This window comes from Taurulus bubalis, assembly GCF_910589615.1.
Source record: "Taurulus bubalis genome assembly, chromosome: 11".
Classification (NCBI taxonomy): Eukaryota; Metazoa; Chordata; class Actinopteri; order Perciformes; family Cottidae; genus Taurulus; species Taurulus bubalis.
In genome coordinates, this window is record NC_136599.1 from 18,181,705 (window position 1) to 18,201,601 (window position 19,897).

A 19,897-nucleotide genomic window follows, 5' to 3' on the forward strand; every position below is an offset into this window, starting at 1 on the left:
TATGAGAGACTTGGCAGGGGGACTCGACTACCTTCAGGATCCTATTGCAGATTGCCAGTTTTAACTGGGGATGGACAGGATGTGCTCCAAGGAGAGATATGCAGGGGGGAAAAAGACACGATGACACACAAAATCACCCAGACGGATGTTGACAGACACACAAGTCCTGTAGCAATATTTTTTTAATATAAAAAAGTGTGTAAAAAATAGGTTTAAACAAAACATGTATTACAAAATGGTCTCTACAGTGCAGCTTCAATATCGCTTTGAGCCATTTACAGTATATTTGTACGCTCTCTGATGTCTCTTTTATGACTTTCTTCTTGTGCCACAAACACATCTCTCTGTTAAAAGGAAGAAATGATCCTGAAATTGATGCTGCCATGACATTTATTTATTGATCGAGCCAGAGGGCCATCTTGGCCATTGAGCTGGAAAATGTTACCTTTTAAGAGGGATAAGTCACGATTTGAGTTTTTCCTCAGGGAGAGAGCAACTGTTTACTCATGAAGACAATGTATGCTGGAATTGTGCAGAAATAGTGGAACGTTTTGAAAAGCGCAGCAAAATTGGAATATTTGTTTTGTGAATGAGGCGAGGTTTCTGACTCCGAAACCTCTCTGGAGCCAATAGGCCTCTGAATATGTCTTTGTGATGGATACTCATATACACACACACACACACACACACACACACACACACACACACACACACACACACACACACACACACACACAATGTCCATTTTTTCTTACAGATGATCTTTAATTTCATACAATTTCTCAACATCTCTCTGCAGCCATCTGCTATGGGACTTTTCATCAAATGCTATCCATAACACACACATACACAGATCCATTCATACATTTTTGTTTGTATCTTTATCGTTATCGTGAAGCTTTTGCTGGAGCCTTTTCAGCTTATATTATTCAGTAGCTCTCGATCTCAAAGTGGAAAGGCATGATCACTTTTATCTGATGTAATGAGCATACTTCTGGGAAACTCTGGATTGAAAGGTTGATGTAATGTAGCATACTTGGAAACATATGTTACTCTACCTGATCAGGAAATAAAACTGAAATGACTCCTCCAATGGCAAGTCAGACTTCTTCTGCAAACTAAAATCCGATTAAATTTACTGCATTCCCATGCTCCATAAAATGTTTTTTTTTCATAACATATGCAAATCGTGTACAACCTTTAGACTCTGTGTAGGAATTCACAAGTTATCATTCAGCTCTTCTTTTATTAAAACGTGATCCACGGGGGAGATAAAGCATGCATGCTGTTATTTGAAGGGACTTTCGAAAAAGTCTGACCTGAGAGGCAAAATATCGAGAGTAGATGCACGAGTAAACATCAGAACATATTACATCTGACAGACTGCGACTCTGACGACTAGTTTTAGGATTATGACACGCAGGCAGAGGTGTGTGTGTGTGTGTGTGTGTGTGTGTGTGTGTGTGTGTGTGTGTGTATGTGTGTGTGTGTGTATGTGTGTGTGTGTGTGTGTGTCTAGAAACTAAAGTTTAAAAGTTAACAACTCAGTGTTGAGGCTAAGCGATCTCATTCCCCCACAGCATCGCACACTTATGTACACACCCGAGGTTACAATCCAAATTCTGTGACTTGTTGGCCTTTTCTCCTCGATGAAGCATTCTACGGATCAGCGAGCCCATCAGTCTGCTCTCTCCTCCTCTTTGCTCAAATCTCAGCAATTATATTTGACATGTAACATCAATAATCTCATTTATTTCTGCGCCCCCCTATTTCTCTCTCCCAACCAACCGCACATACACAAATACGCACGAGGGTCTGCTCACTCCCATTCTCTTATCTGTGTTTGCAGGAAATGTGAGCCACGCAGCATTCGATAAAAAACATTTTTTTGCACAATTGATCCCACTTTTCTTTCCTCCTCCTGGTCCTCCTCTATGAAAATGGTATTTCTGGGAGGTTTGTTGTTAAACAATGAAGTAAATGTTAGGAGAAGACTGCATTTTATAAAGAGCAGCGGGGGAAAGACCGTGACGACTCGTACTCGGATGAATTGAATCGCAGTGGAGAAACACACCATGGGCACAACCACTGGTGGTGCTGCCACTCACATAGGCTACGTTCCACACACACACACACACACACACACGCACACACACGCACACATCACATGTATATTGTGCTTGCAGGTATGAGAGAATAAGAGTATGTGCACATCTGTTCGTGTCTGTGTTTCCATGTGGACACTGAGTAGTGAAGCCATGCAGGCCCAGTGGGTGCCACTTTCAGCTCCCTTCACCGCAGTGCCACAGATCAATATAGCTGAAGTCACCCACCTCCACGCACCCGGCCTCTGTAATCATTCCCTACGATGTGTTCTGCTTCATTCCCTCCATGGGCCAGGTTGTTGTTTATCCTATTATAGCCCTAATTGCCATGCTTATGGTAACCTTTCTTCAGCTTGCTACCCCCTGCACTAAACTAATGGGTAATGGCACAGGAGGGCTAATGCAACCAAGCTAATTTGGCTGGGCTTAGATGCCCACATGGACACTTCAGTCTAGCACAATGCCCACGTCCATCATTCTCCTACTGTTTTTTTCTCTCTCTCTCTCTTTCTCTATGTGGCTTTCCTAGCATTAGCACTCAGTGCAGTGCGCTGTGTGACTCGGGAGCAGGTTGCAACTAATGAGTTACCTCAGAGCTCTCAGTGCTATGGCTTTTTAATTAGTGTCGTGGTGCTAAGTGTCCCACATGGACCCTTCCCAAGCCCCCTTTCTTGTCATCCATCACCCACTCCTTTTGTTTGCCTTTCATTTACATATATGCACCGGCCCCAAATTAGCGAGTGGCTCGTTAATTGCACGTGTGAGGAAGTAAATGGATGGTGGTATGCTGGGGTGGAGGTGCAGTCAACATGTTTACTTCCTGTATACCTCCAAGGACCACTGGGCTCCAGCACACGGGGAGGTTAAAGTGAATACGCCCTTCGGGCTAAAAAGATCTATTGTGCTGTTTGGAGTAATTAGTACAACTAACAAGCTCAAGCCCACATTAATAGAGATATACTGTACATAGACACAAACACAAATCCACACACACACACGGGCCTACAAACACATGCAAAAGTTGTACATGAATTAATTCCATTGCATTTGTGTGCATTTAAAAATATCGAAAGATTGCCAAAACAAATACAAAGAGTTAAAAAACACAAACACAGTTGCTGTAACGGACCGAAATATTGTTTTGGCTGCCTTCAGAATGAGCTTATCCTGTTCCTTCATGTCATCAAATTAAAATATCTTCTATTGACTTTTTAAAAAGTCTATCAAATAAAGCTGGTTATGGTTGTATTGACTCCTTTTGGCTAAACTGATCGATAGTCGGTCAATAATAGATAATGACGTCTAAGTGCTGAGCGATGGATGACAAGCAGCACCTTAAGTGTCCCCAGTGTTATTTATTATACTCAAACAGCCTCATAGATCAGCTTCTGTTTACTGGTATCAGTGTTATTTGTTTGTTGGGTGAAAACCCTGAATCTCCAAATATACAACATGTCATGAACTTGGTTAAAAAAAGGATTAAAAAAAGAGAACCGTAGAGTTTTATGTTTATTTTCAATAAATTGATCAAATAAAATAGTTGTGCTTTTTTACCCAATAGTAACAATTTGTTTCAAATTGTTCCACTCGTTCCATCACTCTTTAACAATCTGCGGCAGAATCTGTTTTCACTTTCAAATTGATTACAAGGTTCATGAATAATGATCAACATAGATTAACGCAAGACTACAATTTAGGTTATTATTTAATGCAGTTGAAGTGTTAACATCAGCACAAACAAAAAAAACAGGGTTTAAATGAAGGGTTTTCATATACTTGTCAAAATGTATTTTATGGGGGGTGAACATGTGAATCGTCACATGTCAGCAATGTCAAGTGCTTTCTTCTTGCTATGATCCTTCTCATGTACATATACCTGAGCAACTTCATAAACAAAATACATTTCATTTGTATTTTTTATCAGCCAACCTTCAAACAGCTCAATGTGTATTCTCAAGAGAATAACAGTAATACCGTGTTGTGTCCTTTCCCTCTTTATTTTTCTGTTTGACGTCTTGTCCACATGACAGTATCCAACCGCCTCACTGTGTGAGGTATATTGTTGTGTTTGTTCCCGATGCTGATTGGCCAATTATGCCTGATTGTGTTCCTTGAGGGAAGCGTTCTCTAAGCGTTGTTAGTGAATGGCCAAATTATGCCTTAGCTCTTAGTGTGACCGTGGGGAACCCAGGACCAATCTAAAAAGTTTTTGAGGTCTTTGCAAAGCCACAAGTAAGTTGTAGTGACAGCATTATTAATCAAAGGATAGCTTGAAAGTCATTCTTATTTGCTAGTGTGACTTTAATGGCGACATGGATGCCCTGGGCCATTTGAGTTTTAATGAGAAGTTTCCAGGTGGGATTTAAAGTTGGAATTGCGCCCTTTTGCTGTCCTTTATGACCCCTCTGTACCCAGCCCAATTCTGCATATCTGACTGTGACTGCATGCTGTAGCTCTGATGTCACTTATTTCTCCTGCACAGAGTTAAATAATATATAACTGTACACTACTTTGTATTATACAAAACCCCACAGTCCATGCATATACGTACGCTATGCAATTGCAAGCATATTTACTGTGCGCCCATTCCTGTGCAGCATTGGCAAATCTCATAATTATAATTTAACTGTGAAACACAAGAGCACAACATGGAAAGCTGGACTGTATTAAATAACTAAGTCTTATGTGCATTAATCTGCTCTTTAGCTCAGTTTGATGATGGACTGCTGCCTCTGTTCTTATGCCACAGTGGTATTAGGAGTCTTTAGATATGCTGCAAGCCTCAAGTCTCTAATGCTGGCTGGCTTTGTGTTGTGCAGTGCAGATGAATGGAATGGAAAGCTCACCAGCAGCTACAGACAGGGTGTGTGTGTGTGTGTGTGTGTGTGTGTGTGTGTGTGTGTGTGTGTGTGTGTGTGTGTGTGTGTGTGTGTGTGTGTGTGTGCCTGTGCCTGTGCATGTGTGTGCTTGATGAGCTGTAAAGAAAAGGATGTAGTCTGACATGCTTGAAGCATTAATAGAGCAATATGTTGTGTCACACCCAGTAATCCTCTTCCGTCTCCTCACTCTGTGTGTATGTTGCTGTGTCTCTGTGTGAGTGTGAGTGTGTTTGCGCGTGTGTGTGATTGATGACACTACTAATGGTGCGTCTAAACACTGGCAGCCCAGTTATCTCTTATCTGACAGGGGGAGAAGGCTTGTGTCAACAGCTGCTCCTCCTCCTCATTTATCTCTCTTTGTCCTGACCGCCTCTCTTCCTCCTACCCCTGTTTCTTTCTCAGAAATTAAAAGCTTATTGGCATGTATGATTGCTGATAACAATTTTTTTATAGTTATAGTTGTTTTTTTGAACTAATAATTATATAAATATATTGATCATTATATTGTAACAAATGCCATTTACACTTACCTAAAGTCCAACAATGAATCAATGCAATTGTTTAATTGACTAATTATTTATGTTTTCCCGGAGAATTTTTGTTGTTTCACACTTTGCCCATCCACCCACTCTCCACTTCTTCGAGTCAAAGGAGATAGGAAGCCACTCAAGCCTCCTTGTGCAGCTCCACCATGGGCCTCATCTCCACCATGGGCCTCAATCACCTTAATGCGCCTGTTTAGCCATTTGCTTCTCTGAGGGGGGCCCATATCCATCCATCCCTCCATATATCCCGTCATACATTAAAGGGCAGATTGATAGCCATCAGCCAGGCAATGGCCACTGACACACTCTTAATATTGTGTCTAACACAAACCAGATGGCTGCAGGGCTCTTCTGCCACATACACACACACACACACACACACACGATCCACTCACTCACTGCTACCCCCAGCCTCTTCTACCGTTTCCCTCTCTCTCAAGAGAGGGGATGAGCGTTCTTAATTAAAAGTTGGATATATGGGCCTCTTGGTGGAGGTGGTCAAGCGGGATCCATTACCTGCACATCTGGGTCCTCCAGACCAAGAGTTAGGGTGAGGGCTTAAGATGACGAGAAGGGGGATGGGGTCCCGGGGTTGTGGTGAGTCTGTCTGTGCAGAATCCTGACTTAAAATATTAAGGAAAGGAAAGAAAAAGGAAGAAGTGGTTATGGAGGTTTGAGCACGAGGTGCAAGAGCTAAAGCTAGTGCTGAGCCCGGCAGAGGCCAGGAGGTGCGAGCCATGATCTCAATAGCTGTATTGTGTTCACACTTGGACTGGGGCCAAAAACCCTGTGAAATATCAGAGCCGAATGAGGGAGAGAGAAGTGTGGAAATGAAACAATGGTTTACACAACAGGGAAATAGGTCTTTTCCTCTGCTTCTCGCAAGCAGGCCCAACACTCGAAGAGTACGTTTTTATTGGTCCTCCTGTCCTGGCTAGTCTCAGCCCCTGGTAGGGCAGCGGAGGGGAGGGCCAGGCCTACACATGTGTGCAGACAGACATAGAGGCACACTCAGATAGACAGACCTAAGTTCAGCAGCCACACACAGAGCACAGATGAGAACACACGCATTAAATTATCCTTTGGTTGAGATGAGAATAGCCAGATATTCTTCTAATCCTGTTCGAGGAGAGTAACACGTCTCATAGCATCACACATGCCTTTCTGGCTACAGCTAATCCTTCTGGGCAGAGCACCCCTCCTCATATCCGCCTCACAGAGCAGTCAAGACTTAGAGCGTCTTTTATTTCTTTCTTTGCTTTCCTGTTACCAAGAAGTAGAAGAGGGGTGAGCTTTATAAATAATGTGCAACATCAATCATCAATAAGGCTGTCTTTTTTTGCAGTTGTTGGTAATTATTTATAAAAGTGTAAAAAATATCAGCCCTAAACGTGTTCTGTTATCCTACTTATAACTCACTTTAATACACAAACAAGTTTTTTCTTTACCCTTCAGTTTAAAGTGCTGTCACATTCAAATGTTTGTTTACCTTATTTCGTTGTGTTTTTGTTAATAATGTATTAATTTTACACATATCCACTTTATTTTATTCTGTTCATCATCTTCAAAAAGTATTTATCTGAAAAAAGGCCTTACAAAATATATATCACCTTGATGAGGCTTTTGTTTTTTGTTGAGCCATGCATGTCTCTTTTCCTAAATGTTTGATTCTGGAGTAAATGCTTGATTTGGGGTCATCAGACGGAGGAATACAGTCGGGCCACTCGCTCTAGGTGAGGAGGAGGAGAAAAAGAAGGAGGAGGAGGACAGAGGAGGACAGAGGAGGTGGTGAGAGGAGAAAGTGGAGTCTGCTTGTTAGAGTAAACAAGGGTTCTGCTCAGATGGTTCCAATAAGTCCCAGGCCTGCAGCACACAGGGGTTCTGCCACATGCTGTCCTGGGCAGCTGCTGCTTTTTTTTTTTACCAGCACTACTTTACTTCACAATGCATTTTTTTTTTGGCAATTTAAGCTCTTAAATTCAAACCTCCTGCAAAAGTCCAGGTGGACTATAGGTGATGATGTGAGATTAATTGAGAAAGACCAAAGAGGAATCTGTGAATGTCTGTCCATCTCTTTCTGGTTCTCTCCAGTTTAAATGCCAGTTTAAAAGTGTACTGTACACATCTCGTCGCAGCTCTCTGCTGTCCGGCTCATTGATCTCATAACACACAAGGACGCTGCAACTTCCTACAACGCGGGGACCAAATGACATTCCACCGAAAAAAATATGTATATTTAAAAGAGATGGTAGGAAACTTCTTCTGTTTTGTGTCATTCTCCTTCGCTGAGATTTAAGCAATGAGCTAGTTGGTCAGATGAATGAGGCCAACTGTGATTTGATACTGAGCAGAAACTGGCAAGTAGAGGGAAAAGGTCTCTTTCTGTTCATGCTGGAAACCCCTGTTGTCTGGTTTAGATCACTGGAAATATGATTGTAAATGAATAGTTTTTCAATGCATTTCTATCATTATCTGCTGCTCTTTTCCTTCATCATTCTCCATTGTATTACAAAAATAAATGTTGTCGAAGGAAGTATTCCTTTATTTAGGTGTTAATAAATAATTGATGGTGTTACGTGCTCTATAAATTTGTACCAAGCACCACTTCCCTATTTGTGTTTGCACAGTTCCAGGAATTGTCCCATTTCATGTTTCACTTCCGATGTCAGTCGATAGAGTGGAGGTCAAGTTTTGTCAGTGTTGAATACAAGCTTCCTCTCCTTATTATTATTTGCCCTTTTTCTTGGCATGGATGCATTGTACTTGATTGATTTAGTTGCTGTGCTTGAGCACAGGAAGTTTTATTTGATATACCCGTATCACATCTACTATTTGAGAACTTGGTAAAGAGAAAGCAATAATAGCTGACATGCATTGCATGCTTACATTTTGGGATACATATATTTATGTTTCATTGCGTAAATATTTCAGGTTTTAGCCAGAATGGCTTGTTGAAATGTATAGATTATTGGTTTGAAGTGCACTGCAACAGTATAAAATACAAAGTGTGCACAACAATGATACAAACACACACATGCACACACACACATACATACATCCTTTCTATGTAAAATACTTTCAAACGTTGGCGCCTCCGACATGGAACCCATGAATGGGTTTCATTGAGATTGTTCCTTAGTCTTGCAATGAAGGACTTTTTTTTAACTAATTGTTATGAACTCATAACATCACTACATATAGTGGCTGCACATGCATTCAGTATGCACATTTGTGTTTGTAGGTTTATGTGTGTCTGTGTGTGTGGACTCTGGAGACCAGCCCAGCAGTACCATCAAACGTTCGTCCATGTAGCCAATAAACAACCACTTTGCTCACTGTGCGTTGCTTTCAGCCAATAAACACATACTTTACAAACGCTGCCTCCTCAGTTAATATTCAACTTTTGTATTCACTTTGTTCTTGTCTCGAGCCTGTTAACAATTATTTTAAAATGTGATAAATGTTATTCATGGATCGCATGATTTCTTTGACAGAGGCCAGTATGAGAAAATGTTTCCTCAGTCTGGCTCTTACTGAGTTCAATGTGTGTGCTCCTGTTTGTCACACACATAAGTCTCGCTGTTAGCCCTCTGACTGCACAGACAGAGTGTGTGACCCTGATGTACTGTTCATATATTTCCCCATTTACACTGCACCTGCTTCACTATAATGAGCCAATATATCTGCTCACTAATTGCCCTAAATACATATCATAAAGCTTGGCCTGTAAAAGGCTGTCCGACAGTAAAACAGACATAGCATGATGGTAACCTCTGTGCACACACACACACACACACACACACACACACACACACACACCTACACTTGTAACACATCACATATACATAAAAAAAACACATGTACACAAGCAAAACATGCACATAAGCACACACACTCAGTAGACTCACTTCCACACACTCATCCAGCTTTTTAACAAGGGGCTGTAAATAACACAAAGCCATTTCTTTAACGAGGTCCAGCCTGAAAACCCACTGCCTCTCTTCTTTTAAAGTGTGCACACTTCCTGTTTAAAGTTACACTAACCTGGCAACCCAGCACATGGCAACCTGCTCATTCAGATGAGCTGCAGGGGTGTGGAGGTGGACATGGTGGCGTGATGCTAAAGATAACACAGTGTAAATGTATATTTTATAAACACAAATACATAGTCACTGATACACACAGGAAAAGCTCTTCTCATGTTCAATTAAACATCTCATGGAATTTGAATTGTAAAAAACGGTTATTGATAAATTTTAAAAGCAGAACAGATTTGCAGCTGGGGGGGAAGACGAGAGCGTAAAACATATTTAGCTACTGGCAATGCGATACAAAGTAATTCTGCTGTAACAGTAAAACAGAATAAATCAATAAGACAAATGTATGTCTTCCAAATTTAATTAAATATATTTTGTATTGCCCAAAATAATAAATCACAAATGCCTCAGAGGGCTTTACAATCTGAACACATGCATCCTCTGTCCCAGGACACTCGCATCAGAACAGGAAAAATTCCCCCCAAAACTACTTTAACAGGGAGAAAAAAAAGGAAGAAACCTTAGAGAGAGCAACAGAGGAGGGATCCCTCTCCCAGGATGGACAGAAGTGTAATAGATGTTGAGTGTACAGAATTAATAACTTAACCGAGTTACAATACATTAAATGCAGACATAAATTAGTCATATAATGAGAGTACCAAGCAGAATAATGATGGAAAAATGATGACTAATAATGATAACAGCTGCAGTGGATATGGATCCACAATCCCTTTAAAGAGTCTGGGGAAGAAGCAAAGTTAGTAATGTGCATTAATGTGACGTGAATAATTCGTACAGAAGGAGAAAGAGAAGAGGAGAGAGGAGCTCAGTGTATCCTAAAATGTCTCCCAGCAGTCTGGGCCTTTAGCAGCATATCTAGGGTCTGGACCAGGGCAAACCTGAGCCAGCCCTAACTATAAGTGCTATCAAAGAGGAAAGTCTTAAGTCTACTCTTAAAATGAGGTGACCGTGTCTGCCCCCCGGACTGGAAGTGGAAGCTGGTTCCACAAGAGAGGAGCTTGATAACTGAAGGCTCTGGCTCCCATCCTACTTTCTGTGACTTGAGGAACATCAAGTAGCCCCACATTCAGTGAGCGCAGCTCTCTAGTGGGGTAATGTGGTACTATAAACTCCTTAAAATATGATGGTGCGTCACCAATTAGGGCTTTTCTCTGTGAGGAGAAGGATTTTAAATGAATTTCATGATTTTTCAGGGAGCCAGTGCTAATACAGCAGTAATATGATATATTTTCTTAGTTTTTGTTTTGGATCAACTGGAGAGGTTGAGGAGACGTATTAGAATAGCCGGATAATAAGTAATGGCCGTAATTTAGTCAAAGAGTAACAAATGCATGAACTCATTTTCCTGCACTGCTTTGAGACAGGATGTGCCACATTTTTTGCAATGTTTTGTAGGTGAAAAAAGGCAGTCCTTGAAATGTGTTTCATCTGGTAGAGACATGTATCCTGATCAAGGACAACTCAGAGATTATTGACGGTGTGGAACTCTGTAACAAACTTTGGTGTGCATGGAGGATTTCATTGTTTACATAGACAAACTGAGCTACTTTGAATAACTGTGGAACATGGCCTGGTAGAAAAGACAGATTGATCATATATAGCAAAGAGGTGCTCACTAAAGGTAGAACTTCTTTAATTTAACAATTCTCAAATTTAATCATGATTATAAATCCCCATCTCTAGACTCGTTTTTCTACCTGCATGAGAACTGTTGTTCTAGTCTTACTGAAAAGGGGAAAGTCAGTCGGGTCAAACTCAAACAAAATGAGATTTGACTTTACAATGATTTTCGTGAGTGTGGGAGATGGACACTGGAACTTTTCACATGCTGTTTTTAAGTGTGGCACATGCACACACCACAAATGATAGCTCTGTGACGGCGACTGCAGAGACGCTGATTTAAGAGAAGCAAGTTGGGTCATTAGTGAGCCGAGCCACATTCTGACACTCACAATGCATGTAGACACACACACACACACACACACACACACACACACACACACACACACACACACACACACACACTCTCTACAACCCAGATGGCTTTTACAAGGCCCCAGGCCCTCCCCGGCCTGCCTGCCTGGTTTTTAATTATGTCGATGGCTGCCCGGCCCAGATAAAATGGGTCACATTTAACACGCCTTCACTCACCTTCACACACACCACACATCCACTCACACACAGCAAACACACACGCTAACACCTTGCATACATATTACTAGTGATACAATCAACGTTCACACATTGTTACAGTAGTATTCACTTGTGCCTTTGACAAAAAAAACAGTAAATATGTGATGTTCAACACAAGGCTCTTGTCTCGATTAAAGGATGTGTGAGTGTGTGTGTGTGTGTGTGTGTGTGTGTGTGTGTGTGTGTGTGTGTGTGTGTGTGTGTGTGTGTGTGTGTGTGTATATGTTTGGATTTACAGCCTGTTTCCTCTTTAGCTGTCATTAGACTGCCAGACATGGCTACACAGGTGTACTATTACCAGCATCAGTAATTGGCCTTACACGCACACACATACACACTCATCCACACACACACTTTATTTTTAAAGGTCCAATCTATACTCACAGTATGGCTCCTCTTGATGAAACACTTTGGCTCTGCTACTGATTGTCTTCATTTGGACTCAACATATCTTTGCTAGAAATAGTTGAATCCTTCATTTTGATCAAAGGATTCATTTATGGATTCCAGTTGTTTGATTTAAATGATCAAATGTGTGTCTTAATAAAAGCCACGTTGTCAGCGCAATTGCTAAGTACGTTTTTCTTCTCACATTATCTAACATCAGAATGTGAAGAAGTTACAGCTTTGACATTATGTCAAACACATCTATTTATTGTGTTTAAAAGTTTGCTGATCCGGCGATGAGTTGGGGCCAAGCCCCAGGATCAGACCCCTCAGGATCAGACCCCTCAGGATCAGACCCCAGGCGCTGCGGTTTGTGCTGGCTATATTTCAGTTGTATGTGCTAACTGCAGTCTGTCTCCCGAAGCTGCTGCATGCTCTCCTCCCGGCAAAGTAGTCTCCTGGTGGTGGGGAGGACCCAACAAAAATACAAGTTCTTTTCTAGTTTCTGCCACTTTGGATTTAATCCAATAAACAAACCATCAAAACCTACACAGACCGGACATCCGTAGGTCAGTGTGAAAAACACATAGATTGCTAACATAAACTGTAGGCCAATGTTATTTTGACCGGCTCTAATAGTTTGAACAATTTGAATAACTGATGACTGCCTAACTGTGTGAGATGAGGTAGAGATGAAATGATGTGGCCATGTAATACACTTTGCACCTTTAAGGTGTTTGAAGGACACATTTGAATAACATTTGAATAATATTTGAATTTAGCTGAACAAACAAAGTCTTTGCTTCTACATTAGACAGTTACTTTTGGTACTAAATAATGTGCAGGTGGTTTGGTGTATTAAAAAAAAAGGAATTTGACAGTGCATGCATGAAAAGTCAGGTATGAGGAGATTTTGTGGTGACACAAAGAAAGAATGAGTTAAGCTTGACAAATACTGTCAACTTCACTATCATAATGGGTTTTTCGCTGGATTGACAAATGTTAAATTCATATTTCATATGATTTCAATTTGATTTTGAATTAACTGAAATGAGCTTAAACCTTAACATGAAATGTATCAACTCTCCTCCATGCGTTCTGGTATGTGGTTTTTGCGTCAGTTTTGAGATTTGTTGTTTGAAGAAAAAACAGACTGAGGACTAGGAGGCGATATTGTTGACATCTGAGTGCAATAATAAATCAAAAATTAAGAGTTAGACACTTTAATCAGTTTGTGATTACAACTTTCCTCTTTCATCTTATTCTTCACAATCCCCACCCACTCGCACCCTCCACCGTCACCCAGAGTGGCTAGAAGTTAATAGAATATGACTAATTTTCCCTTCTTTTCCCTTCCTGGTCTAAGAGAGGGTTTACTGACAGGACGCCTTGTGTGCATGTCCACCTCTCACCTCCACACACACAGTCGCACACAAACGTGGACAGACACACACTCATTTAGACTGTTGAGTGATGTGGCAGAGTAGGGTCATCTCTGCAGGCCCCCATCCATCACACACAGGCCAAGCACACATACACATACATGAGAATGTGCACAAACACATGGGAGGCTGTGAGGATCTGTAATCTTTCAGCCGCTTTATTAGTCCGTGCGTGTGTGTGTGCGTGTGTGTGTGTGTGTGTGTGTGTGTGTGTGTGTGTGTGTGTGTGTGTGTGTGTGTGTGTGTGTGTGTGTGTGTGTGCGTGTGTGTGTGTGTGTATGTGTGTGTGTGTGTTAAGGGACCTCCCAACTGGAAACAGACCCTTTCCCAGAAAGGATACACACTCTCACACACACTTCTTTATGTCTTGTTAGTCTTCCTGCACCTTAATTTGCAACACATCTAACAACCAGCTCCGCAGCCCACTTCACAGCCACTCAATCTGTCACTGTCACTGCTCTGTTTCCATGACTGGCCCTCTCGTCAGAGTGAAACAAAGCGTGTGTTTGTGCGTGCATGTAAGTCTTACTGTGATTACAATTTTTATATTGTGTTTTGTACAGCTGCATCGAGAGATAGCGCTCAAGGCTACCCCCTAGCTGCTTCAAGGAGAAGTGCATGTAACCCCCCTTGTCTTTCTCTACATGTTCACATATTCTTGAACTAGATAGATTAAAAACCAGAGCCATAATGAAAAGCAATCTGTCCCTATTCTTTGCTCTTTCTCTTTGAAACAACTTTTTTTCATTCATCGGCCACTTCGGTGGAACATGAGTAAGTGGACCAGAGGAGAGTCAGCCTTCTCTTTACATCTTCACAGGGCTGCTTTCCTGTTTTCTATCGGCGGCAAAAACCTTCAATGCAGAGAAATCTTTCAGCAAAATGTTCTATTTTTCTCTGTGCTTTGTGTGATTACACTTGACTACCTGAATCCAACACTGTTCATGCTCAGTAGATTTTCACATCGTTGGATGGCCATTGTTACGTCTTTGATGTGAAAAAGAAAAAGCAATATCACTGATCAATACTGATCACTGATTTATTAATTCAACGAAGCATTTAATACAAAAAAACAAACACTTCAGTCTATTTTCCAAAATGGAGGACATGTAGACAAGTCAGAATGAAGTCGCTACAATTTAAGAGTTTTGAAACTCGCAGGCATAAAAATACATGCGACCTTGGGTGTGTTCACACATTGAAACCCGGGGCAGTGCAACAAAGCACTAAGATCACACTTCATAAAAATATTCCCGTAGAGACACACAATAACATATAGGTTTGCTTGTATCTCCGTCTCACATCAAAATCACAATCACCACAACGCTCTGAGCTGCCTTTTCTATTTTCTGCCCTCCGTCAAACAAAAAATAATATGTGCCTTGTCACCAACGTCTATCCGTACAAGCAACTTTCGTCTATTAATTCAGCCCTGCACGCCACACACATCCATCAGATATAACTGGCGGTGGAGAGGGCATGCCGAGACATCCATTAAAGGTTCCTAGCTGTCAAAGGTTCCCCTTTGTGTTGTGAGGAGCGATATAAGTGTTGTGCTCTTATCAGAGCTTCCTGTGGAGTTTGCTCTGCATCCTCTCCACTCAGAGCCGCTTCTCTTTCACTGAAGTCTCATTGTGTCTCCGTGGGCCTGGTATGTGTGTGTGTGTGTGTGTGTGTGTGTGTGTGTGTGTGTGTGTGTGTGTGTGTGTGTGTGTGTGTGTGTGTGTGTGTGTGTGTGTGTGTGTGTGTGTGTGCTCTCATGCGAGTCGTTTTTTTATGCTGTTTAATAAAAAGAATCATAGGTCAAAATGTGTTTTTCGGGTAGGAAATCTGTGCTATAGAAGTGAATGCAAGTATGAATAAATAATATGTGTGACAGTTTTGTTCTCTTTCCTGGCCTTAGAGTATAATTCTCTTCAATCAGTAGAACTTTGATTTTATTTCCATGGGTTTTGCCATCATTTGTGTCAGTTAATAATAACATTGTACTCTCTGGGGAGGTAAAACAAAATGTTAACACTAATCCCTCAGTACACAAATAAACTGTGTACTCACAACTACAGCAAGTTCAGTAGGGGAAAATTGACCCAGGAAATGTGATGGATGTTTACAATGGGCAGTTTGGGTAATAACTTTACTTTTTGCCTTCATTGTTTCTTTCGAATAAGCTTGGACAACTTTGGGCTTTGTTTAAACTGGTTTGATTGTATGATTGCCGGTGTTTATTGCCCTATATCAAACATATTTTATCAATCCCGCCGTATTCTGAGATTGCAGCATGGTGAACGATCCAAAGTTTTAATTGTGGAGAGGAAGGATGCAGGGGATCAGTTAATTGGCATCATTATGCCCAAGTGAACAGAATGAGTCAATGCAAGGTGGTGATAGACATTATGTTAAAGCTTTATATATAATTAAAAAAACAAGTTCACTACGAACACAGCATTCCTGATATCTTTAGTGTCCCAGTTCCTGTTTCTAGCCTCTGATCTTAAGGAGAGGAAACTTAAGGGAAAAATCTGAATTGCCTGGTTTGCTTTGTTTTGTTGAAACCCTTCCCTTTGCTTGTGGAGTTGTTGGTTTCCACCGAGGTCCTCCTCCCCCGTGACGTAGGGAGGGCGGAAAAATGAAAAAGAAAGGTAAATAAACAAACAATCAGCCGTGGGCTTGTTCTGGCTCTCCTTCTCTGTTGCACCTCATTTGAAGCCTTATAAATCAGGCTTCCACCCGGAGACAGGGTGTTAGCAGGCCTCCCAGACAACACACACACACACACACACACACACACACACACACACACACACACACACACACACACACACACACACACACACACACATGTTCCCATACAAAAACACACAGAACGCAGGTCTGCAGCTCATTAAGCCTCTGATCAGACCCTTGAGTGTGTGTGTGTGTGTGTGTGTGTGTGTGTGTGTGTGTGTGTGTGTGTGTGTGTGTGTGTGTGTGTGTGTGTGTGTGTGTGCGTAGGAGGAGGGGGTAACCAAAATGCATGTGTGTGAATACTACCATGCCCAATACGTAGTAGGCATGGTAGTATTCATACATGTGTGGGTCAGTCTGTGCACTGTCGTGCTTCCCCCCCTCCCTTCACACACCTATTCCCCCTAAAAAAAGAAATAATCCCACCTTAACTCCACCTGGATTTCAGTTTTTCCCCATGTGTTCATAAAACATGTACAATACCTGTTGCAGCTCCCCGGCAGTAACGTGACAAGTGCACTCTGACTCCTCGGCCTGCAGAAAAGATATTGGGTGGAGTAGTAGGTGTTAGGAGGGGGTACGCCTGGTTAGTTTTCAGTGACTGTTTTCACACATAAAATAGAGACCTGGACTCGATCAAGCAGATTGTCTGAGTTGTAAACTGGAAGCAGAAGAGGCCAAAGCTGGACATGTGGAGAGTGAGTAATGGATAAGATTGTGTTTTTATTCAAAAGCTCTTTATCTCATTATTTGCTTCTGAATATCAGTGTGAATTACAGAAAATACATAACAGGAACTTATTTGTACAAACGGTCTCTTTTGCTACTCTCACAATCAGCAAATGCATTAGCATAAGCAGTAGCCACAGTTTTCTTTTAATGGCATTGTTATTTTTACAACAGGCATATCTAGTGAGGAGGATAAACTCACACCTTGGCTCAAAAGTAGAAACATTTCTGTACCCTCAACATGTTCACTCAAATAAGCGCTCATGCATTTGCCTGAAATGGTTGCAGTATTTGTACAAACGAGCACATGGCAGTTCTTCCACACCTCCAACCAGACCCTTTACATATTTACTCACCGAATTTGGCACCTGCACCCCCACCCACAAAAATACACCTTCTGCGAGCGATCACCCAAACAACAAGAACACGACCATTCACACTTTACGAGCTGGAGAGAAAAAAAACACGAACATGCCTTTTAGAAAAGCAGCCAGTTAGCGAGGTTCACGAACTTTGCACATCTAAAAACGTCAGAGGGTTTGTTGGTTCTTCTCCATCACACCTCAATTTCCTATAGCAGACATTTGACTGTGATTAGGAGCAGAGAGTCAAGCTAGAGGTCAGCTCTGAACTCGGGCCCGGGCTGATTGGGAGTTGTAATTAGAGGAGTTGCTCTGTCTCTTGCCAGTTCTCCCCTGAGGATTCACACAGGCTCAGTATCACATGCGGTGCTGCGGCGAAATTGGAGCTTCACCCCCCGGCTCGGTCGAGAGGGTGGGCCAAGGGGTTTCAGCCGAGTAGCCCCCAAATTCACAGATCCGCCGAAGTTCATCACACTCGCATACCAATACACACACAAATGCACTCAAAGGAGCAAAGAAACACCATTTATTATTTTTAAAAGGTATGCAGTCTCTTTGCTGTCAGCAATTGTTGTCTAGTATCTGTTCCTTTGGAAAATTCTCATTCGCTCATTGTCATCATTCATCATTTACAATTGTGGGAAGAATGAGGTTTTATATGCAGAAAGTATTGCTACTCCTTCCTGGTTTCCCCACTCACTTTGTGCTCCACAATAAACCCTTCTTCTCTTCTTCTCCTCCTCCTCTTCCTCCTTCACCTCTACCTCCATCATTCTCTGTTAAAGCAGGTAACATGAAGCCCGCTCTTAGAGTCTCAGGGGGGCGTACGGGTTACAAAGGGTGATCAATATGTGCCAGAGAAAGTCTTTAGACAACTGAAAGAAGCCACAGTTTGTCCACTCCCTCTTCTTCTCTCATCCTTTCCCTCTTTCCTCTCCTTGTTGTCGTTGATCGTTGATTGTTGTCTGTCTCGTCGAACGTCGCATGTCTAATGTATGCACCTTCCGCTTAGAAAAAATCCTCGTTTGTGTAAACATTCCTGGCAAATAAACGGTTTCTGATTCTGATTCTGATTGCTGTTGGGGATTGACAAGGTTAGGTGGTCCTAACACCCACTGACATGTTGTCTCTGCATCTTATTGACTGACAGACTCAAACTCCTGGAGCCGCTTTCTGAGGCCCTGATTAGACGGAGCGCGCTCACTGCTTTTGTTTTGTTGCGGACATAGCGTAGTCTTTTTTCGCTTTAATCGTTGCTAGGCCACCACCGAATTAGTGCTAACATTAGCTTAATACAAACCATGAACTGTATGCAACCTAATAGTTGATAATACAATTCAAATTAATAAAACTGACTCAAAATCTCAAGTATCACACTAATTTACCTCCAGGCCTGCTGTTTTGTTTTCAGACCTTTTTAACTATCGTCAGTAAAATCATAATATTCCGTTCCAGCAAAACTCACCAAAATGAGAAAAAAAAACGCTCGCTGTAAAAATACAGCAACGCAATAAGTAGCACACAAAGATGTTTCACTCTCATTGAAAACAATTACTAAAAAGTCGCTACTCCAAGTGATTTGATAGTTGACGATAGCCTGCTGTTTTGTCTCTGTAATAATATCTGACCTGTTGCTCTCTAACAGGTGGTGGATGACATGGGCAACGTCAAGTTTGCGCTGGACACAGGCCCGGACGCCACCGGCAGCAGCTGGCTCAAATACGTCCGCTCTGCCCCATCATTTGAGGAGCAGAACCTCGCCGCCTGCCACCTCACCGGAGACCAGGTGAGTGACATGACAGACATGCTCTGGTTGGATTTGTGGTCGAGATATGAGCACCATGTTGTCGGCAAGAGGCAAAGGGGGGAGGGGAGGTCATTCTTTCCCATCTGCTGGGATTGACTACTGGGTTGATTTGTCTGAATGTGTGTTTGCAGGCGTATGTGTGTGTTTACAATTTGGTAGCAAGCTGGTAGCTGTTAATGACCAAGGAATGGCACTACTGTCTGTCTGTGGCTGGGCCGCTTGCCAGTGCTCTCTCTCTCTCTCTCTCTCTCTCTCTCTCTCTCTCTCTCTCTCTCTCTCTGCAGAAACCTAGGTAAGGCATGGCATACTTTTGAAACGATGCCCAGCCAGTGCCCATAAAACCCCAACTGCTTAACTAGGCCCTAACCTGCAATGTGTGTGCCACTACTTACTGCTGCAATATATTAGCATATTCCTGTTTTTATTTATCCTGCAGAAGGTGTTTTTTTTTCTGTTTTGCTTTGCTGACTCTTGCTCAGTTCATTTCGGACTATTATGATAACTAACATGTACTGGGATGTACAAAGAAAATGCCTCAAAAGTAGCAATGAGAATGACTTGTCAGTTCAAAACAAAGACAAAGAAACAAACCATGAAAACATGATGGAGGTACGACAGTAGCCAAATGCATCCATATGACTTGCCGTGTGTTTCCACATTCCTGTCA

The 19,897-nt window shown here is 41.9% G+C and overlaps 1 protein-coding gene across 1 annotated transcript in view; it reads left to right on the plus strand.

The window, feature by feature from the left end:
• Nucleotides 1-19,897, plus strand: part of prdm16 (PR domain containing 16) — a gene marked incomplete at both ends in the record, with an annotated part of 173,064 nt that overhangs the window by 131,066 nt on the left and 22,101 nt on the right. The window contains one exon of the mRNA XM_079226307.1: nucleotides 19,069-19,209. Within this exon, the coding sequence (XP_079082433.1) occupies nucleotides 19,069-19,209 (141 nt within the window). The remainder of the gene's footprint in view (nucleotides 1-19,068; nucleotides 19,210-19,897) is intronic.